Below are 23528 nucleotides of genomic sequence, written 5' to 3' on the forward strand. Positions count from 1 at the left end.
ACTAATTTTTATGAATTCATCAAAATCAAGCCGCTGCTTTATTAAAGTTGAAATGGAAGGAGCAAAGATTAATGATTCTGAACAATTAAAAAATATTTCAGCAATACTCAACGATTCTCCATTTGCTATATTTTGTAAACGGAGGGAACATCGAAGTCAATATCCTACTTTATTGTCCACGAACGAATTAGAAGAACAACAATCAATAATGGATTTAGGCAGCAATATTTCTAATTGCGTTGTGAAAAATGCTTTGCTAAAGGTGAAAAAACATCAAGGCGATTGTATTTTAGAAGGGCTACCAAGCATGTCTTTTTCTTTTGAAGACGAAAATGACAATTTGAAAGGCGATCATGAAGAAGATCTTCAATTTGAAAATGAAAATTGTTCACATGAAGGCTTTCCAGCAAATTACACTTTCAAAGGAAGCGGCAATCCCTTTTCTATACGTGTTCCTTCATATTGCGCATCTTTTATATTTGGCAAAAAGGATACAGACTTCACAAAATCCTGTTCATTGGATGCTTCAAAACACATATTTCTTTTGCCTCCTTCTTCATGCATGCAATTAGATATTTTATTTCATCCAAGCGCATTTTCACAAATGCCTGTTTCTCATTTTCCGATGCTCTTGACATCATTAATTAGCGTGAATCTTTTATCGTGCTCTTCGAAAGAAATTGACAATTTCAAGAAAAATATTTCATATGATGATTTTAAAAAGGATGAAGGAGTAATTTATCAACTTATACCATTAACTGGAATTGTTGGAAGCGACAATATAAGTGCCCCATCTTGTGTTTCACAACTTTTGGATTTTAGTGTGATCCCTTCTTCAATTCTCCAAAGCACACCATTTACTCCTCTTTCAAACTCTTGCAAAACAAATGAACGTTCTCCTTCAAAGTCATTTCTCAAACAGTCACAAGATCCATCGTCAACTCCATTTTCAGCAGAGTCCATTGGCATTCACGACTTTTTAGGGGCAAACGAAACACAGACGTCGCTTCAAGCAACAAATAACACATTTTTTGAGCCTTCTATATCATTTTCATCTCCAGAACATGCAAATAATCCAACAACTGAACAACAGATGGCAAATAAAGCTGCACAACTGTCTGATCAGTGTATTCCTTTTCGCAATTCTGAAACGATAACAACTTCACAGCATTCAAATAAAAAAGATACAATTCCTTCGAATACTCAAGCGTCAAGCAAATATGTTGCAATTCAACAGCTGATACCTGTGATGAACAATTCTGAGTACAAACTATCTGCATCTATCGAATGCACATCATCCGTTACAGCTATTACGCCTATTTCTTCATCATTGATTCCTGATGACAGGACTGATAAAAATGATGAAGACCCCAACTCACGTCTGATGTCTCAAGGCAGTAATAATTTATTCAATGAAACAATAGACAAGGGCACATCGCAAAAAGAAAACTGTATTTCTGAATATTGTCAAACAATTCCATTGTTCAATCACGAATCAGAAATACAAATAATCCCATCTTACATTCAACAAATCTTTTATCCATCTTTATTCAAACAACATTTCAAATCGAGCACATTATCTCGTTTATCGAGTTCTTTTGGCTCATCCACAAATTTTTCTTCCATTTCAACTTCATTTTCAACAACTTCTCAGCCAACACCATTCCATCGAGAACTTGGAGCAAGCAACACATCATTTCGGCAAATGTCCCCATTTCATAGAAACAACACTTTTCAGACAAGCTTATCAACCGTTGTTCCAAGTTCTCTTTCTCTAGAGCCTGCTGATTCTGCATCTATCACGATGACGCTCTCTTCTCCTTCTTCTTCGTTGTTTCTCTCTGCCTTGCATTCACACATGTGCATAACAACAGCCATGCGTGCAATTTTTCCCGAGCTTCCCTTGGAAATAATACCTCTCAATTTGAGCGAGTGCAGTGCTGTATGTCATGTAGAAGGACATATAAACATTAATGCAGTCAACACTGCAAAAGTTGCTTCACCTATCATGGATTCTGATGGAGCGAATCAACAAACAGACAAGCAGAAAAATAATGAAAGAAGAGAACAACACAAAGATAATTTTAATGAAAGGATTATCTGCAAATTCCGTTTTTCGGCGGCGTTTGATCCGAGTCAGCTGGCTGATGTGGAACAACAAGAAGATTTATCGATTCAGATTGAAGGAGAAGAGCCAAATTTATTGGAAAATACAACAAATGAAGCAGGAACGGAGATTTCGAGCAGCAAGGGTTCCCATGATAACGAAGATATTTTGCCTTTTGAACAACATTTTGGAAAAGAAGGATCTGAAAAAAGAAGAAAAGATAAAACTTTTGTTTCTCCTGATGCAGAAAACTTTCAGATTAAACAAAAGCAAGTTGATGAAAAAGAATATGATACATCACACTCGTTAGACACGCCAATACATCAGCACTTTGAATCTGATGAAAAAATCCATAATCATTTAGCGCAGACAGAAAAAGAAAATTATTCAAAAGATGATTCTCCACAGAAAGAATTGTTAAGTGAATTCGATGATGTTAAAGAAGAATCAGAAAGTCATGAAAGCAAAAATGAAAATTCATCAGAAGAAGAAAAACAAGAAGAGAAAGATTATATCGATTCAGAACAAGACCACTCAAAGAAGAATAAAAAAACAAATAGAGAAACTCCAACGCTTTCAGATCTGCACTCAATGCTAACTGATTTACTAAGACTTACACTTTCAAAACCAGATAGAAAAATTGAAGCAAAATGCGAAACTGACGATTTAGATGAAAAAGAAAAAGGTAAATCCAATGAAAAACGGGAAAAATCAGTTACAGACCACGTTGCTGGAAAACAAAATGAAAAAGATTCCAAGCAAATTGAAGAAGATGACAATGAACTTTTATTACATCAGCATACAGCATCATCTTCGCGCGCATCAGCATCCTCTCCATTACCATCAATTGTACCACCATCTTCGTTACCATCATTCCATTTACAGACACCATTCATTTCAAATACAATTTCGGTTTCTTCTTCAAAAAATTCAGAGAATTCTTATAAATTCCCAAGAACAGTAAGTCCTTCACAAAATGGCGGGATATCCACCGAAATGTCATTTCCAGTAAATGAATTTCCAAGTATGTTTTCAGTCAACCCTCACCTTGATGCAGGAAAAGTGAGTGACAGTGAACCGTTATTTCATATTCCATCACCATCTCCTCCTATTTCATGTAACTTTTCAAACTCGTTGCCCCCTCCACCTCCACCTCCTCACAAGCTTATAACTGTTGGATCTTCTCAATCGCTTCATTCAACTTCCACTGCGTTTGCGGCAACTCTCCCCACTTCATTTGAAACATATCCTTCAGATGCAACATCTTCAACTGTTCCAGCTTTGCATCAATATAGTCTCCATCACAATCCATCAACTGGACAGAGTATTTTACCTTTGCCTCGCCATTCTCAATCTCCTCCTCGCCATCAACCTTCAACAACAATTTTTCAGACTCCCTCTTTCATCAGCTCGAATAGCGAAACTAAAACAAACACATTCACTTCCACAATGCCATCTCTTCCATCCATTTCTTTGCCCCCTTCACCTACGCAGTCATTTATAACTTCTGGCGTGTCTTTTCCTTTCCTTCCTTCTTCGTCTTCAACGTTATCTTCATCTTCCCCTTCTTCCGCAATGCGAATGCCATCGTATTCAAATAATCTTTCTACTTCTGGAAAGTCTCGCAACCCTCTTTCCCCAGCAAGACAACCTCCAGTGGCACGCTCTTCTTTGGCTTCTGCCAGAAATAAATTGTTTTCGAATCAAAAAGAAAGAGATTATCAAAACAAATCCAAAAAGAGTGAAATGATAAGTACTACAATTCCTATTGAAGATGCAAATGAAGACCATAAAGGAACTTCTATTGAGTTTGGCAAACCTGAAAGAAAAGATAAAATCTCTCGGACAGATGCAGAAGGAAGCGATTGCGGACGAAATAATGTAACTTTTAGCGTTTCTTCACAAACTTCTCCAATTAGAGATTCTGAAAGATTAACAAATCCAAAAATACACATGGATTCTTATCATCAAGATGCATTTGCTCGTGAAAATCAAAATGAGGAAATTGGAAAGCATTTGCAATCAGGATCATCTTCTTGTTCCCCTAATACTGTTTCTTTTATGAAAAAGTGTGATTCAAATTTGCCAAAGCCGAATTCATCGTCTGACAAAGATAACACCCGACAAGATTTTGTTGAAGAGAAAATTTTAAAGGAGGTTATGAAGATGAAAAAAGCATTAGATGCAATTGAAAAAAGAAGCAAGAATAAAAAGACTGAAAGACACGACTCTTTTGCTTCAGAGAGAAAGATATCACCAGACAGGAAATATGAAAAGAAAGAGATGGAAAGAATGAGAGACAAACTTATCAAACTGATAGAGGAATTCAAAAGATCAACAGACTCTTTCGCTGAGACTCAAAGAAACAAATCAACATCTTTTTCACCGCCTCCTCGATCAACTGTTCTTGAATACGATTCTCCTTCTTCTTATCGACAATCAAGCTTTCATTCTAACTCTGAAGCTCGAACAAAAGATAATCGACGACGTGTGTTTTCTGATTCGGCCAAAAGGAAATTTGCACACAAAAAGCACGAATCTGCACCACATCAAATGGAAAGCTATATTGATCAGATTTTTTCAACAAAAGATTTTGAAAGAAAGCATTTGAAACACAAAGAACTTCCTCGTCATCGAAGTCACCATTCTCACCGCAATCATCAACATTTGAGCAAATCAATAGCAAAAACATCATCTGCTTCATCAATTGAGCCAAAGGTCACAGTTCAAAAGTCTCACATTCAAACGCAAACTGATGATTTGAGTCCACAAAATTATCGGCCCATTTCTCAATCAATTTCTTTACCTCAGAATTCTTTGCTACAAATGTCTGGCACAGTGAATCAGAATGCTACCCCAACTTCAACTAATTCTCAAATCTTTCCAAATGCAACTGTCTCGATTGCCACAACGCCATTGGTTCCAACAACAACTCCAACACAAATAACAACCAATCCAATAACACCTCAAGATATACCGCCGATTGTTATAACACTTCCTCGCTCTCATTCTCATCGTCATTACCACCACCACAGGCATCACCGCCGCCACAGCCCAAGCTCGATTTCTTCAATCAATAAAACTCGTTCACGCTCGCAAAGACGAGGAACTTCGACGAAACAACTTGATTCAAAATCAAAAAGTCCTTCAATTGAAAGCAAACGGATGGAGAGCTTCAACAAGGGACAAGGCATGCTTGATGAACACTCAAACATTTCAAAAACATCCCATTCATCGTTATCTCACAGCAAAAGATCTTCATGCAATCCCCACATTCATCATTCTCCTGGAAAACAAAGCGTAAAAGTTGTCCTCGATCCAGAAAAAATACACTCACTGGCCAACCAAACTGCATTTCTCAAATCTTCTTCTTCTTCTTTGCCTCATTCAAATACTGCAAAACCACACGGAAAGATTGCTGATTCGTCAAATGATATGCACCAAACTTCTCATTCCCACTCTCATTCTCAAGTTCATTCAAATACACAACCAGAGTCAAATTCTCCGCGCTCCATTTTGGGACGTTTACTCAATACACATTCAAAGAAGAAAAATACCTCTTCATGTGAATCATTTACCCCATCGTATGCTAAAAATGAGTCAGTCTCTTTTCGTTCATCTCCGCTGCTTAACAGAAGTTCGTCTCCAGTTTTGTTGCATTCAATACGTTCCCCTTCAGCAGGATCATCTCCAACTTCATCAAAAGGCCAGCGATCAGAGCTTCTTTATTCACCTCCTCGTCAGCAGCCAATGCCAATTGCATCACATCCTGCAACGGATTCCCAGTTTAGTTCTCCAATCTCTGATGGGAAAACAGAACCTGACGCAGTTGCGCGTGAAGCCACTGAAAAAACAAGAAGGTCGTCTCATTCACCTTCTTCTTCGAGGCCTTCGTCCTCGTTTTCTGATCCAGCAAGAAACAAACAAATGGATTCTCCTTCATCTCCTCATCAAAGCTCGAAAAGCCACAAGTCCCACAAATTGCCTCGAACGGTGATTCCGTCTCGCCGTCCAACGAGCGCATCATCGTTTTCTTTTTCTTTATGCTCTCCACTTTCCTCATCCACATTTACCCAAACTTGTGAGGAGCCTTCACTACAGTTTTCTTCGACTCCGCTAAAAGATAATTATTTGGGCACCTCAAAAAAGCAACAATTGTTGAACTTATCAAAAAAGCACATAATATTTGAAGTTACTCCAGCAAAGTCAACATTGGAAAAATCTTTGTGGTTCGAAAATCAAACAAAAGAACCATTATTTTGGAGAATCACAGCAAACGGAGATGCCGTTTCGATAAATGAAGGTGAAAAAGCTCAACAAAGGAATGATGAAGTGGCGCAATCCTCTTCTTTATATTCGAATGAAACGTCAAAAGTGAATATTCAAAAAGTTTGTGATGAGCAACCTCGTCAAACTGAAATAAAACCAGTTTTTGACATCAAAACAGCTGAATCGGGATGGATTGCTCCGTTTGCCCAAGAGCAAATATTATTTTTATTTAATCCAACGAAAATGCAAAATAAAGGGAGTTGGAAGCAGAGTTTCATCATGAATGTTTTCAAAAGCGCAACGAAACAAATACAACAGCATGAAGAGACATTTGACAAAAGAGAATCAAATGAAAGGCATAAAATCAAAGTGTTTGGATTTTATTCACAAAACGAGAAAAAAAGAAGAATGGATGAAAGCCAATTTAGCATTAAACAAAAAACGTCCAACACATCTCTTCCTTTTTCACCGCAACAAACATCACAACAATCAAATAGCAATCAGATGGCTTATGGAAGCAAACAAAAACCATCATCTGCTTTGGGACATGAATTCGCTTACGCAAGCGAATCAAAAAAGCCTCAACTTTTCTCATCCGAATTACATCTTACGCAAACTCCTCCTCCACAACAGCCATTAACTCAACCTCCTCTACCGTTGTTGACTTATTCTGGAAGCAAGGAATCAGAGAACACTGCTTTTGGGTTGCATTCTATTGATAAGAGTCGCAATCAACAGTATCCAGAAGCGGGTCATTCAATCAGTTTTTCTTTCAAATCATCGCCTTTAGATCAAAAGCATTCATCACTAGGAACAACTTCACATGAACATAGTCGGCTTCTTTCCAGCGAACGAGCGATTATTCGAAATCGAGAAAAAAATAGCTTTTCAAGTGAAAATACTCCAACTTCAACTTCAAGCAATTGTCTAACAAAACATCCAACAATAAACAGTTTAATTTCGCCTCATCGCTCCGAACCTCCACGCCGTTCGATTTCTCCTTGCTCTTCATACTTAAAAGAAAAAGAAAATCTTCTATTCAGCGAATAAGTCTTCTTTAAATGAATTTTGAGGTTATTTTTTCAAATTTCATTTAAAAACGAAAATAAACGCTTTTTAATTACAATGCTAAAAAGAAGAAAAGAAGAAGCAATCAGAAGATATTTATTCACAAGTTCTTTTACTTGTTCTTTTACCAAACCGTTCTTAAGTGGTTCACTCCCATTTTTTTATTTATGAGGAATCAATGGATTCTAAAGTGAAAACTGTTATGAAAATTTATAATTAAGTGTGAAATTTTTTTTTAAAAAAATGTTTTTATTTTCTATTTCAATCTTTTATTTAAATGTGATGCTTTTGATTTTCTTCAAATGATCAAATTTTTTTTCGCACCTTAATCAATTTCACAAAAAAGTTTTTGATTTGAGTTACAAAAAGAGAGTCATTGAAGGAATCGAACCCTCGACCTGGAAACAAAACATCTGTTTTGTTGGATGTGAACCAACTTTCACCCAATCATACCACTAGACTAAATGGCTCTCAAAAAACAAAATTTTTTAAATTTGAAAGCTTAAATAAAGATCACATTTAAAAGTCAATTTAACAGAATAATCTTGAAAAATTGTTATAAAAAAAAAAGAACGTTTGCTAAGAAAAAACAATAAAAGTTTTTTTTTCAGAATTAAGATCTCATTCGAAATGAAAGTGAAAGCAAAATTGCTTTTTTGAAAATGTTTGTTGAAGGATAATATTCCGGTTTTAATTGAAGATAACCTAAAAAATGATAAAAACACCTCTTCCAAATGTCATTTGCTGTGAACATAAATAGAAATGCATCATATGAATGAAATATGTTTTGTTGGCAAAACTTAAAGTGAAAGTTTGATCCATAATTAATTAATTAACAGAATTTTTGCCTGATTCTTTTTTGCTTCTTCGGATACATCTCAGCGACGACATAAAAGATATATGGCAGAAATTTCTGCTAAGACAGGGGGGTTATTGGTTTGTTATTTTTTCCCACATGCGTGCGATTGAATGTTGTTTATTCAATTTTTCAGAAATTTTCATCGTTGCAAACAATTGAAATACCTACCCTTGGACCTTTGTCTCAAAAGAATGAAGGAAATTCAACTTCTACAAATATAAGTTTATTATCAAAAAGAGATCAACAGTTTGATTTGATAATATTTTCTTTAACCTTATTTGATTTGTTTGAACACAAAGATGTAAATCAACGAAGATAACTTCAATAACTTCTGTCAGTACTTCATACCAACCGGCAAATGATAAATTACAAAATCAGGCACGAAATAGTTCTCAGACAAAAGTTCTTTCTTCTTTTTTAACTACAAAAGAAATTGTCCGAAATATAACATCGGACTCTGTTGATGAATTATTCCGTGGAACAGTTTTGTTTACTTTTAGAAAGTATACGGAAGTCGAATTACTTCTTCTATTTTTGAAAGAAAGACTGATTCAGATTATGGCAAATGAAAGAAAATTTAAGCAGCATGACTGCATTTACGAAATGAAAATTTGTGATTCAGATGAAAAACGCTCGATTCACAATAAAAGCACATCAATTTATTCAGAAAAGGATAACTGCAATTACTTGTCTGATTCAAATGAAGGATTTCCAAGAAATGAACAGAAAACATTGACAGATGTTTCTGCAAACCAATCTACACATATTCAACCGCATCATATTCCAGATGAAGAATCTTCCGATTTGGATGTGAAACTGTTGAACCTGTTTTTGTTTATGTTTGACTGGATTTGTGGATATAACGATCTTTGCAGCACACCCAGTGCATTGGAATCAGCCACAAATCTATTGAAAGAGATGGAGAAGGAACCAAATCTGAAGCAATCCGTCGAAGATCTCATTCAGCTGCTTGGCAGAAAAAGAGAGGAAAGAGAAAAGAGAGAAATAACCATCAAAGAAAAGACAAGCTTGCTGAGCAAAAAGGAAAAAGACGCAGAAAGGATGAAGAATCAGAATGCGATGAGAGAAGAGGCGATCTTCGTTCTTGAGCAAAGGCTGGAGAACGAAAGGCTGCAGAAGCGATCAACAGAGACTGCAGGGGCAAGTGACAGCAGTATTGATGGATCACATTCCATTCAATCATACACATCTCCATCAAACGAAAAAGAAACATCTTCTTCTTCTTCTTCTGCTTCTTCTTCTGCTTCCACATTCCAGTCATCCACAAGCACAGCCAACTCCTACTTCTCCTCAGCCACAGCTTCTGCCCACACTACCTCCCCATCCCATGCACCAGGCAGTGCCTCGCTGTGGAGCATGCCTCTTCTGCAGCTGCGTCAGCGTGTGTCTGAACTGGAGCAGGAGCAGATCCGGCGCTTCAACGAGCTTTTCCCTCTGTGTGAAATTGACCCACGATTTTTGGCTTGTTCGCTAACAGCGCAGGAGGAGCAGCTGTTCAAGTGCATCCAGCCAGCAGAGTTTGTGGCGCAAGGGTGGATGAAGAAGGACAAAGAGCTGACGTCGCCGACACTCGTGGCAGTCACCGAGCTCTTCAACAAGGTCACCAAATGGATCCCTTCACTCATTCTTGCCTGGGACGCGCCGGCACAGAGGGCCAAGCGCATTGACGAGTTCATCGAGATGGGGATGTATTTGACGGAGATGGGGAATTTCCACGGCGCCTTCGAGGTTTATGTTGGGCTGCAGCACCGTTCGATTATTCGGCTGAGGCAGACACTGAAGATGACTCGTTCTCATCCTTCTTCTGGAAACCCACAAAGTTTGGCTCAAAACACACATTTGGGGAATGCTGGTGCGAATGGAGGAAACAGGAATATGAGGAGAGGAAGGGAGAATGCAGATACGGTGAGTAATCAGTTGAATGATAGGAATAATTCGAAGGAAGAACAGAGACAGTTCAGAAAAGTGAATCAGACATCATCTTCTGCTGGGATAACTTCAACAACATCAAATTCTTCATCAAATACATCTTCTTCTTCTTCTCTTTCTTCCTCCTCTTCTTCCTCCTCCTCTTCTTCTTCCCGCACATCCTCCTTCGACTGCACCAGCGTTGACAAGAGCAGCTCCTCCATCCATCCCAACAGACAGCAATGCCACGACTTGTTCACTCTCTTTTCTCGTCCTCCTTCTTATCCCAATCTGAAGCGGGTGTTGGCATCACAGGCATTTCCTTATCTCCTGCCTCTTCCTTTCTTTCTGCACGACATCGTCTTTTTTGAGGAAAAAGGAGGGTTTGTGAGGAAAAGCGGGGTGAGGTCGGTGAAGGAGAAAGTGGAAGATAAAGAAGAAGAAGATGATGATGATGAAGAGAAGAAGGAGAGAGAGAATGATAAAAATGAAGCAGACGAAGAAGAAGAAAAAGAAGAAAAAGAAGAAGTTTATGTTTCTGTGGAAAGATGCTACAACTACTACAAATTGATAGATGACTTCATCCAGGCAATAAAGCTGCCTTTTGAATATCCCTTTGAATTCATTCAGTTTGCCAAGAAAATCAAAGCAGAGCAAAAAAATGAGGAGAAAAACAAGAATTCACAGGAAAATGAAGAATGTGGTATCAAAAAGGAAGAAAAGGAAGAAAAGGAAGAAGAAGAAGGAAAAATCACGAACACAAGTGAACTTCAAAATATCGAGTCTAAAGAAGATGAAAGCAAAGAAACAAAATGCAAACAGAATGAAAAGATGAATGCTTCTGCACCTTTTTTGTCTTCCTCACCAAAAACATGCAGTTTGGGAGACGATACAAATTTGAAAGAGATTTCTTCTTCCTTTTCTTCTTCTTTTTCTTCTTCAAATTCCTCTTTTTCGATGTCAGACAATCAAAACCTCTCAAATGAGAGCAACTTTCTTCTCCGATGGATCGATTTTGCCTCTCTCACTCCTCCAACAGATGACGAACTGGTTGAGCGTTCAAAACAACTTGAGCCATATTCTGTGTCAGGTGCTGGAATTAATGCTTCTTCTTCTTCTTCCTCCTCCTCCTCTTTCTCTTCATCGTCTTCTTCTTTCTCTCGTCGTTCTTCTTCTTCGCACAGCCGCTCGCGATTGTCAAAGTCAAACACAACTTCAACAACAACAACCTCATTTCGTTCTCGTTTCGGACAAATCTCTTCTCTCAAGCCAAACACATCATCTTTGGCTCATTCATCATCCGCTTCTCCATCAGACACTTTTTCTTCTTCTTCTTTTTCTTCCTTTTCCTCTTCTTCTTCTTCTTCTTCTTCCCCTTTCTCTCATCCAGCGTTTCGCTCTGCTTCCACACAGAATGTACCATCACCTGTTGTGCCTGCAAACTTATCGACTTCGCCTGGCAGCTCTCCTTCTCCACCAATTTGCTCTCCAAACTTTTCTGCTTCTTCCGCTTCTTGTTCTAATTCTAGTTCTCTTTCTCTTTCTCTTTCTAACTCTGATAAATGCACTTCTTCAAGTTCTTCCCAAAATGCTAATGTTGATTCACCTGCTTCATCTTCTGAACTTTTAGGCAATTTATCTTCATCATCCTCATCATCTTCAACTTCTTCCTCCTCTTCTCCTCCTTCTTCTCTTCTCGATGCTTTATCTCTTTCTCTTTCCTCATCCATTCTCTCTCCAATGCCAAATTCCAAACCCCAATCAAAGATCAATTCTTCTGCTTCTTCTTCTGTTTCTTCTTCTTCTTCTTCTTCAAATGTGATAAGCCAATCGTTTGAAGAGACAGACTCAACAAACACACAACTCACTCACAACGCCACATCACAGCCACATCACAACTATCAATACAAAACAGACAAAGAACAGGTCTCTTCATCTGTTTCTTCTATTTCTTCAAGTTCTTCCGAAAGCACAAAAGAACACACCAATATGAATTCCCCCAGTAAATATGCCCCCTTCCTTCCTTTCTCATCGTCCTGCCCGCCAACCACAAACACATTCACATCTGCAACAGCAGCCGCAGAGTCAAGTGTTTCCATTCACTCTTGTTCTCTTCTTGAGCCAGCACAGCGGCAGATTCTGAGAGAAAGAGAGGCCGAGCGAATGAAGAAGGAGAACTCAAAGAGGAGCTCAAAAAAGAACATGAAGGTGTTCAACAAGAGCCTGATGAGTTTGTTTGGGATTAGTTTTTTGCTTCGCAGTGGAAGCGGCAGCAGCAATGCAGCTAACAGCAAGAAGCATTCGGGTGAGTCGTTTTATCCAACTGTCTCTTGTCGCACTCCTGTTTTGTCATCAAATGCATCATTTTCATCGTCTTCTTTGGCTTTTGGTGAAAAAGAAGAAGATTCCAGTGAAGAAGAGAGCGATGGATTAGGATTTTTGAATAGCAATAGCAAGAACCAGAAGTGGAAGAAGAGGAGGAGGAGGAGAACGAAGAGGAGGAGGAAGATGAAGAAGGGAAAAGGGAGTGCTGATTGTAGCTATGCTGATATTAGCAATGCAACTTGCATGTGCAACTTGAATGAAGCAGAAGTTGGACAAGATAGCGAACCGCTTCTTGATCGACGGCAGCAGCTTCGTATGAAGGAGTCAATTATGAGCTCTGTTGGGAATGGTGGATTGGAAGGAAGAGAAAGAATTAGTGTGAAAAAAGAGGAGACGGAAGAGGAGGAGGAAGAAGAAGAAGAAGAAGTAGAGGAAGAGGAAGAGGAGGAAGAGGAAGATGATGAGTATGAGTATGAGTATGAGTATGAAGACGAAGAAGAAGAGGAAGAAGAGGAAGATTATGAAGATTATGAAGAAGAAGAAACAGAAGAGGAGGAAGAGGAGGAGGACGATGAAGAAGAAGAAGAAGCAGAGAGAATTAGAAATCAGAAGTTTCTTTTTTGTGTGAAAGAAACATCAAAAAATGACAAAGAAGAAAAGGAAAGCGTCAAAATTGATGTTGTTGAGAAGGAAAAAGCATTTCCTAAAAAATATGCAGATAAAAAGGAAGAAGAAACATCAGATGAATTTGACGAGGTTGAAGTGACTGTAAATGATGAGTGTATTGCGAGTCAAACAACAACTGAATTTTGCGCGCCAAAGAAGAAAGCAGAAGATGATCAAAGACATTCTTTGGTGAATTCTCTTCCTTCTTCTTCTGCTGCTTCTTCTTCTGCTTCTGCAACAGCTGATTCTGTTATTGTTCATTCAACAGCGAATAACAAGGAATTAATAATGCAACATAATCTGAATGCAGAAGCCAATGAAACAGACCATGTTTCGAGCACAGACAGTGAGTATGAGTATGAAGAATACGACGAATACACCGAAGTCGTCATTGGAACGCTGTAAGACTTGCTAATAAAAGTCAGACAAATACATAATAGTGATGTATTTTTTTATATATACATAATACTTTTCTTTTGTTGTCCAGTCGGATATTTCTGTAGGAAATTAGTATTAGAGAAGTCAATGGTTGTGATGTTGGAGTATGATTGCCTTTACGTTTGAAGAACAGTTATGTTTCTAGGGTATAGAGCAAAAGAGACTTTTCATCTGTAATTTGTTTACCCAGCTGTTAATCCTATTTGGGTTTCTTTTTTTTTTTTATTTTTTTTTTTTCAATTATTTTACTGTTTTTCGTGAAAAGAAAAAAATAATGAATAGTTTTTTATTTTTTATGTTCACTTTCAATATATAGAAATTTGTTATTTTATGTAATGAAACAATAGTATTATGAAACATCTTCATATGCTTTTTATTGAAATATGATTATTTGTTTGTGATAATAGAGAAAAAATCAATGGTGCATGTTTCTTTTTTTCTTTCCAATAAATTTTAAAAAAAATTAATATACATATTGCAATTGAGATTTCTTGAATTTGAAATGAGATTTGTTCGATTTGAAAATTCGACTTTGAATATTTCATTCTCTTAATTTGTTATGTGATTACCGATCTGTTTTGTTGCTATGAGAAGGTCTGACAGCAAAAGAAAGCGTCAAAGCAAATCATTAGCAAATGGAGTATGCGAAACACTAAAAAAACGAAAATTTTTAACAATAACTTTTCCTATTTTTTTCGAAAAATTGCAATTCCGAAAAAGACGAGATGGGAGAATTTTAGACTTGCTGTTGGTCGCCTTTTAAACAGCGTTGTAATGCTTATTATTAGCGTTATTTTTAACGTTGTTTGCATAAGTCTATGCATTTGGATGATTATTGATATTGTATGTTCTTCTTTTCGATATTTTTGGGAAATTTTATTATTATTCTTGTTAAAGCAAACTCATCAAGGAATTATTTATATGATTCTTGATTTCATTGTCATATCGTGGCTTGGAATTGAAATCACTTTACGATTTATTGAAAAAGGATGTGTATGCCTTTTTTGTTAAAAATTATATTCAATAATCCTTTTTTTTTCAGAGATTCTTCAAATCTTTTCTCAACATTGTTGATTCCGCAGTGTTCCTGTTATCCATTTTTATCCTTGTTGTCCAGCTTTGCGACTTTAGCTTCAAAGTATTTAAGAATTATGAAATATTGGGAATTTTCTGTGCAAGGGTCATTGTTGCTTTTTGGAGAATGATTGCAGTAATTCGGAGAATTCACGCTTCAATAAAAAAGAAAAAAGTTATTTCAAAAACCCCATTTTATGTTGTTGTACCATCGAAAAAAGGAGAGGGATTCGATACAAATTTCGAATATGTAACACAAAATGTTCTTTCTTCTTCTTCAATATCTTCACTCTCATTAGCGCCGAACGTTTCTCCGTCTCCTTCGCCAACTTATTCAAAAGGCTTCACCATATTTCCTCCCACAGCCACTTCATCTTTGGTTTCTCCTTCATCTGCATCAATTTATCCAAATCACAACATTTCACCAATTCTTACCAATTCATCTCTTTTATCATCAAACTCGTCAACATCATCCACAGTCTTGCCTTCTTACCCGTATTATTCTTTGCCGGCATCTGTTGAGTCACAAGCACCTCGACCATTTCAACCATGCACATCTCCTGCTTCTGCCATTTCTTCTACAAACAATTCATTCCAGCAATCAAACAATTGCTACACTTCATTTGCTCCTTCAGCAGTCAATACTCCAGTTGAAAGTCGCAAGTATGTCGATACGATATCACTTACAAACGTCTCACTCGTTTCACACGATTCGCAGCAGCCTCAAACGTATTTCATGTCACAGCCCTCTTCGGCACCAGAGATGGGCAATGTTCAGGAGAACAGTTTGTATCTGCCTCAACAAGACTTTGACTCGTTGTCTGTTTCATCCTTCCCTTCAATCGCTGCAGGGTCAATCATTGGCAGCACTTATCTTGACAACACGTCTGTGCTCTCTTCTGATCAGCGGAGCATCCATCCTTCTCTGCTTGCCAATTCGTATCAGATTTCATATCAAGAGGGAGAAGGAGAGGGAGCGACGCCACAAACACCAGAGTTGAGTGTGCTTAACCAGTCGGCAGATACAATTGCAGAGGAAGAAGAGTTCGAGGAGGTGGAAGAGGAGAATTCGGAGGAAGGACTGGATGGTGAGGAAATTAATGAGTTGAAAGGAGAAGATGGAGAAGAAGAAGAAGAGGAGGAGGAGGAGGAGGGAGAGGGAGAGGAAGCAGGGAATGAAGGTGAAGGAGATGAAGGAAAAGAGCAAAGCAAAGGAGTTGATAATCAGTACGATAGGTATTCACAGCAGCGATTGTCTCAAATTGATAATTCTTCTCGTCACAGCCTGCACCATTCATATATGCTTCACAAACATCATTTCGAAAACGGGAACAGAAAATCCAGTCATTCAGAGATTTATGCACCAGGAGCAGAAAATGAGCAGGGTGAAGAAGGAGAAGAAAAGAAGAGGGGAGAAAAGATGAATGGAAAACGAGAAGAAGCAGAAAGGATTCATCATTCGCATCGCTCGCATCATCATAGCCACAATCACAACCATCACCACCACCACAGACTTCACATTCAGGAATGATTTGCTTGTGGAGAAAAAAGTGTGTGACAAAAGAGATTCTTTTTTTCATTGAAAGTTGGCTGATGTTGCGTTATTTTGCCATTGCTATTTGACTTTGCAGTGAAAAGTTTGTAATTTGAAGCTGATTTTCAGTGCTTTATATCTTTTTTGAATCCAATGCTCAATTGTCTATGGATGGTCATTCTGTGTTAGAATTGCTTTATTAATGTATATGTTGTAATTTTCGGAATAATGTTTTATTTCACACAATATTTCTTCCTTTTTTTTTTATTGAGTTTATTTTCTGAGGCATAATGTTTGTTCAATTATCAGAGATAGTTTTTTTTTAAAAAAATGTCAATTTATGCTTTTTTTGAAAAAGAAAGAAAGAAAGAAAGAAATTGTCTTATTTGTTACCAATTTATTTGTCTTGTTTTATCATGATATATTTCAAACAATAAAAATAATTTTTTTGTTTCGAGTTTTTCTTGATGGATAATTTATTTCATAGAGTCTGATATTCGAGAGTGTCACTTAATTTTTTTTATTATTATTTGTAGATGCGCATATTGTATAGAACAAACAAAAATTATATATTTCATTCTTTAAAGATTTTTTTAAAGTGTTTTCTTAAAAATTGATTTGAAATTATTAATAATTCGAAAAAAAATTGAACGGAAAGAAATAGATAAAATTTCCAAATTTTTTGCTAAAACAGGTTGTCAGTCCAAAATATCTATTTCATTTCGTGAAGAGAAATATCCAATGCACGAAGCTCAAGCAGAACCCAATATATAATTTATTGATAATGTGTTCTGTGATTGAAGAACTCACAGCCGCTATTATCAGACCTCCAAGGTACGTGTATACTGAAAACGATCTCGGACCTTCGGTTGGGATAATAAGAGGGTTGGAGGTTCATCGTAGGGAATTTGAGGTAACTTTTAATTTTTCTTTTGCATATTAAATCAGTAATTTTTTTTCAAGATATCTGATCGAAAAGGAGAAGCATTGAAATGCTCTCTTTTCTGTCCGGCAACTTTTGGCCCAGAAGATCACGACTACCCTTGTATTGTTTATTGCCATGGAAATGCAAGTATCAATTTTTATTGTCGAATCAATTTTGTAAAAGCTCTTTTTCAGGTTGCAGATTAGAGTGTTTTAAAGTGGTTCAAATCGCTCTTCCAGAAGGATTTTGTGTTGTTAGTTTTGATTTTGCTGGCTGTGGAAATTCTGAAGGTAAGACAGTTTATGTTTTGAAATGTTGTGAGAATTAATTAAAATTTTTGTTTATTGAAAGGTGAATACATTACGCTTGGCCTTGATGAGCAATTTCAGCTTCAATTTGTTGTTGAGTACATCAGAAGGGAGTTTTTATTTCAAAGAATAGGTATTTCAATTTTTAAAAGCGTTTGGATGCGAGCATCAAGAACTTTATTTATTAATTATTGTTTGTTAGTTATATGGGGTCGAAGCATGGGAGCTTCAACGGCTTTGCTTTATTCAGGAAGGGATCAGAGTTTGAATGGAATAATATTGGATTCTCCATTTGCTTCATTGAAACAGCTTGTCGATGACATGGCCGAGCAGGTTGCTGTATGAACAATTTTGTATTTTTGTGAAGTCATAAAGGTGAAATTTACGATGCTTAGATACCTTGTGCTTGCTGTCTTCTTCCATTTGGCAGATCACTGGTTAAGTCAAGAGTGAAGAAAAGAACAGGGCTTGATATAGAGTATGACCTCAATATAGAATGAAAATCACTTCATTGTGCTTCTAATTATTCTAACTTCTTTTTGATTATGTTTTCATTAAAAATAATTTTTTATCATTATTGATATTAAAAATAGTAATCTTCGTCCAATTGAAGCTGTTCATCGATCAACAGTCCCACTTGTGATTGGTCATGGCAAAGATGATAGGCTCATCAGCATTGCCCAATCAACTGAAATGTATTTTCTTTGTTTTTTCAGTAATACCTTTCTTCATTACACAATGTTTTCTGTTTCACAATTTGATAATTGACGATTACATTTTCTTTAATCTTGATCGTTCGACTTCAGTTTCAACAGCTATCCATGCCTCGACAAGCAGTTCTTCATCTTGCCTGGAGACCACAATGCATCTCGTCCTCAGTCTTTCTTCCAGCACGCGCTGCTCTTCGTGCTCCGTGTCTGTGGCGGAGGCAGAGGCGGAGGCAACAGCACAGGCGACAGAGACAACGAAGCCCCCATTTCAATGAACCCTGCTTTTGTTTCTTCGCTGCCTCTTTCGTCTTCAGCCAGATCTGCATCTGCAGCTAAGACTGCAGCTGCGGCTGCAACAACAACAACAACAGCTTCTTCTTTCACTTTGGCTGCGAATCCTGCTGAGGATCATTTTGACAGCTCAGATGCTTCGAATTCCAAGCTCAATGCTCCATCGGCGAAAGAAGAAAGCGGGGAAGAAGAAGTGCGAGCGTTGTCTGCTTTGCCTAATCCATCTGTCTACTCTTCGTCATCAGAGCCATCTCTGCCTCCTTCGACCAGCCGTCTCCTTTCTGCGACTCCATCTCACGCTTCATCTTCATCTGCCTCTGCCTCTGCCTCTGCCTCTGCCTCGGTTTCTTCTTCTTCTTCTTCTACTTCTTCTTCTTCTGGAGGCTCATTTATTTCGCACACTCCTTCGGCTCTTGTGGCTTCAACGAAAAATATACAGAAATCAAAAGGGCATATTCCACTTACTGATGATGCTAATCTTTACATGCGTGTGGAGGAAGGAAAGGAGTCAGCAGAATATGTTGAAAGAGAGAAAGAATTGGAACTGAAAGATTCAAAAAGCTCGTCAATTCTTCCACCAAATATTGCAATAACTCAGCAGACGATGAATAGAATGACGCCACCTACGCTGTTTGAGAGTGATAATCAATCTGCCTCACGCCCAGCTTCTTATAATTCTGCTTTGTCTGTTTCGGCAACTTCTGTTTCGTCGTCTCCATTGCAATCTCCTTCATCTCCTGCATTATCTCAGTCTTTTTCTTCATCTCAGATTTCACATTCACAAAATGAGCTATCTATTCCTCAACCAAGCTCCTAGTCTTCTTCAGCACCTCATAATCTTAGTGGCCAACATCGTTATTGTTTTCTGCAAAAAGCACGAGATTCAATCACTTCATTTGGGTGTGAACTAATTTTTTGAGTGAATTTTTTTTTCGAATATACTTTGAATTGATATTTATTGTGTTTTTTTTAATAATTTTTGAAATGAAGTATCATTCTTGAAGTGATATGAAATAGCACTTCAATTTGTTGATATTTTTTATTCGTAATTTGTAATTTTCGCTATCTGTCTAACTCATGTTTCGTTTTAAGTTAATTATCTTTTCTTTCCTTTTTTAAAAGAATTTTAAGAAAAAAAAGAAAGAAAGAAACAACTACATACTTTCAATCATCGTTGGAAAAAAAATCAAAGATCAGACAATGTTCAAAATGAAAAAGATTGAAGGTATTTTTTAATATAAAAATCGTACACCAAAAACAATTCCAAATGATTGCATGAGTTCAAAGAAAACTTAATGCGAAATATCATTAAAAAATCAATTTATAACACTTGACATTTCAAATAAATCTGTGTGATTATTTTTGATTCCATATTTTCTCTCACCAATAATTTTATTTGAATATTCCCAATAAATATTGATAAATAACCACCAAAAAGTACTTGCCACTTTTATGGAATGCTTGTTTTTAAATGCAATCTCAAACATTTTTTCCCTCTATTGTTGTGCATTTTTCATTTGAAAAAAAATTCCCCCCAAGAAATTAAACATTTAGGTACAAATATTTCATTTCAGGCATTTTCATAGAAAAATTATGCTCTTTTCTTTTTTTTTTATATATATATCAAAAAACACAATAAAAATAAGTCCATTTTTTGACATTCGTGAAATGTTGGTGAACTTTATGTTTTGATTTCAATGATGCCTGTTTACGGATATGAAAATCAAATTAATTTTGTTTTCTGAGAAAGCGAAATTAAGTTATAAGCGAAGCAATTTTTCAATGCCTTGTGCAAAAAAAACTTGAAAGAAACGTATTTTCCCCAATATTTATATTTTTTAAATAATTATGTCTTTGATCAATTAATGAATTTTGATAAAACAAAAATTTCAAATATTTATTTGCTGTAATGTGCATTAATTATCATATTATCAAATTTTTAAGTTATTTGAATAAAAATTAAATCATCATTATTTTCCAAGGTTGAATGTTTATTAACCTTTGAATCAATTATTCTATTATTCTTTTCTCTTTATTTCACCAATTCGAAACAAACTTTCACTTGAAAATACTGACAAAGATTTTTCTTTTCAAACCGGTTCACTTTTATTAATGAAAAAGCATACAAGTTGTTTTTTTAAAAATCTTGAAGAATCATTATGTTTGCAAATTTTGAAAGATTTTTCTTTGAATTTTTAAGTAGTTTCGTATTTGTTCAGCTTCTTTATTTGTTATTCAATTTCGCATGTGATCTAATTTATGCAAAAAAATGAAATAAAAACAATGTGGATGAGAAAAAGATGCTTTTTGTTCGCATCAACTATTTCAACAAAAGATTTATTTTTTTGTGTTCGATGTTAACATATATTTTTTCTTTCAGGTGAGTGATTTATTTAGATATCGAACCTTTTTGTAAAAGTTGAATTTTCAAATTAAGGGAAATACGTTTCTTTCAAGTTTTTTTTGCACAAGGCATTGAAAAATTGCTTCACACATAACTTTATTTCACTTTCTCAGATTTCAAAATAAATTTGATTTTCATATCCGTAAACAGGCATCATTGAAATCGAAACATAAATCATTGTGTCATTTCACTAATTTCAAAAAATGGACTTATTTTTATTGTGTTTTTTGATACAAAAAAGATAAAGAAAAGAGTATAATTTTTCAATGAAAATGCCTAAAATAAAATATTTTACACATTTGATTCAATGATGGCCAAAGCATTTCGAAAAGTAGCCAGCGAACTGATGAAAGACGCAAGAATCCCTTCGAACAACAGCCTGTGCACCTTGAAACACGCATCGATATCAGCCTCAACAATGTGGGAACACCAGTTGAACAGGTGACAAAATTCGCAAGATTATCCCCCAGAAGCAACACAGTGATCAAACATCATTTCAAATCCAATATCTCAAACAAGATGGCCCTGATAATTGCATCGAATCAGGAGACAAAGAAATCAATTCAACAGCCTTCCGCGGTTCCTCCATCCATAACTTCCTAAGAAGAAAAGGATTCCATTGTCTCCGTCAGAGAGCAAGCATATTTGTCAGCATCTCATGAAACAGAGAAAGAAAATGAGCAGATCTCACAACCAGACTATATCGAAGTGTCAGATAATGATGAGTCTTTGCCTATTCATGAAAATCAGGAAAACACCAATAACAATGAAAACGAAAAGAACGAAAACAGAATCATTGAAGAAAAATGCATCTAGTTTATTATTCGAACAAGATCACAGAGACGAAAAGAAATGATGGAAAGAGACAATTCGGAAAGCAATCCATAACGCCCAATTTCTGCAAATTCTCAAATCGAAGAGAAGAAAGTGAATTTCAAGTTTTCTTGGAAATCAAAATGCTTGTGTTTTGATTGAAAAAGAAAATATGAAATTCACTTTCTTCTCTTCACCCACCGCTTTTTCACTCCCACCTTGTAAATTAAGTTTTGAACTTTCTCAAATGCAATACCAACCCAAAACCCAGTTTGAAACCCATTTCACCTTATTCTTTTCAAGCGCAATTTGCATTTTTCGCGCATTTTCCTCACTTCATTTTTGAATCAGATTCGCATGTGTGACTGACCCTTAAGTGATGCTCTCAGATCGAATAGAAGAAAGTGAATTTCACGTTTTCTTTTTAATAATATTCTGCAATAGAATTTTTATTATTTTTATTTCGTTCTTTCTTTTCTTTTCCTAGCATTAGCATAGAATAAGCATACCCAATATTTTTGATTCTTTCGATCATTTTTGCAATATATTGCATACGAGGTTTAAGAATATTATGTTCTTAGTCTGCGCTTTGCATCCACTTGACAAAATAAAAAATATAATTTTTTCTCATAATCACATAAAAAATGGGTTTGATCACAAAATTTTTGTCGATCAAAAATTTTATGTCTTGGAAAAAACCATTCAAAAAGGAATGCCATGCGCTGTATGAAACATTTTCATCTGAAGAATCATCCTGGAAATGGATACAACAATATTTACAAAAAGTTTTTGCAGTTTGTCAACACTGCAAAAAAGACAAATATATCTGTAAAGAAAGGGGACATTCAAGATTCCTGAAGTGCCCAAAGTGTAAGAAAAGTGTTTTTTGCTTTCAAAATACAACTTTTGACTCTTCAAAATTGCCAATTTCTACTGTGATGATGATTCTTTTGATGTTTTGGCTTGAAATCAAAGAATGGCAAATTGGCATGATGTGAAATACATCACAAATGACGATTGGGTACTGGACAAGTGTTGCAAGGTCGACAGCGTTAAATTACGTAAATTACATAAATGAAAAAATTGGAGGGGCAGGCAAAATAGAAGAAATTGATGAAGCAGCATGGAGGAGACGGAAATACAAAAAAGGTATTTACATCGAATATCAATTACAAAAAACATAAATATTGATTGATTTGCCTTGAAAATAACTATATTTTGAATTAGGAAAGCAGAAAAAATTGATGTGGATATTTGGAGCTGTCGAACGAAAAGTCAATGAAGAATTAAGAAAAAAAAATAACATTCATTGTGCCCAAAAAAAAAGAAACTTATATCCCAATGCTTAAAAAAAATCGAAACAAAAAAGGAACAACAATAATCAGCGACGAGTGGAAAGCATACACTTGCTTAGGAGAAATTGGTTACACCCACCAAACAGTCTGCCACAAACGTTATTTCGTTAATCCTGTTACGAAAGCCAATACAAATACAATCGAAAAAATGTGGACATATTTTCTATCTTTTTTCCCAAGATAAAGAGTAATAGAGCGATTCATTCCTGGAGTGCTTGTAACATTCATTGTGAAAAGATCAGGTTTTTTATCCTACGGAAAATTCATTTTAAAAGCTATATATTTTCAATCTGAAGATAACTTTATATTCGGATTGAAAATTGTAATGAAAACGAAGATATTTCAGATATAAATGATATCTTTGGAATTGAAGATGAAGAGAACACAAAAGAAGAATTCAAAAAATATCATTAAACAAGGATTCAGATTTATTTGGAACAGAAACAGGAGAAG

General features: G+C 36.0%; 4 protein-coding genes across 4 annotated transcripts; all 4 read left to right on the plus strand.

The window, feature by feature from the left end:
* Positions 1-604: 604 nt before the first annotated feature.
* Positions 605-6699, plus strand: MONOS_8236 (uncharacterized protein; the record flags this gene model as incomplete). The annotated part of the gene is made up of 2 exons (XM_067878628.1): positions 605-6576; positions 6633-6699. The coding sequence occupies 2 exons, from the start codon at positions 605-607 to the stop codon at positions 6697-6699; spliced, it is 6039 nt and encodes a 2012-aa protein (XP_067719521.1).
* Positions 6700-8344: 1645 nt separating this feature from the next.
* Positions 8345-13628, plus strand: MONOS_8237 (putative RasGEF domain; the record flags this gene model as incomplete). The annotated part of the gene is made up of 3 exons (XM_067878629.1): positions 8345-8380; positions 8437-8549; positions 8603-13628. 3 exons carry the CDS (start codon positions 8345-8347, stop codon positions 13626-13628), a joined length of 5175 nt encoding a protein of 1724 aa, XP_067719522.1.
* Positions 13629-14240: 612 nt separating this feature from the next.
* MONOS_8238 (uncharacterized protein) lies at positions 14241-16855 on the plus strand. Its single transcript, XM_067878630.1, has 4 exons — positions 14241-14301; positions 14382-14504; positions 14559-14654; positions 14704-16855. Exons 1-4 carry the CDS (start codon positions 14248-14250, stop codon positions 16264-16266), a joined length of 1836 nt encoding a protein of 611 aa, XP_067719523.1. The 5' UTR covers positions 14241-14247; the 3' UTR covers positions 16267-16855.
* Positions 16856-17721: 866 nt separating this feature from the next.
* On the plus strand, positions 17722-19654 carry MONOS_8239 (putative alpha beta-hydrolase family; the record flags this gene model as incomplete). The annotated part of the gene is made up of 4 exons (XM_067878631.1): positions 17722-17841; positions 17898-17980; positions 18096-18197; positions 18309-19654. The coding sequence occupies 4 exons, from the start codon at positions 17722-17724 to the stop codon at positions 19318-19320; spliced, it is 1317 nt and encodes a 438-aa protein (XP_067719524.1). The 3' UTR covers positions 19321-19654.
* Positions 19655-23528: the final 3874 nt, after the last annotated feature.

Source organism: Monocercomonoides exilis (assembly GCF_001643675.1).
Source record: "Monocercomonoides exilis strain PA203 chromosome Unknown scaffold61-464226, whole genome shotgun sequence".
NCBI classification, from domain to species: Eukaryota; Preaxostyla; order Oxymonadida; family Polymastigidae; genus Monocercomonoides; species Monocercomonoides exilis.

Excerpts from the sequence above, each read along its gene's own strand:
- MONOS_8238 (XM_067878630.1), top strand. The coding sequence starts at position 14,248 with ATGAGAAGGTCTGACAGCAAAAGAAAGCGTCAAAGCAAATCATTAGCA. Across the intron at positions 14,302-14,381 it reads GCAAATCATTAGCAAATGGA|ACGAGATGGGAGAATTTTAG; the intron begins GTATGCGAAACA and ends ATTCCGAAAAAG. Across the intron at positions 14,655-14,703 it reads GATTTATTGAAAAAGGATGT|AGATTCTTCAAATCTTTTCT; the intron begins GTATGCCTTTTT and ends TTTTTTTTTCAG.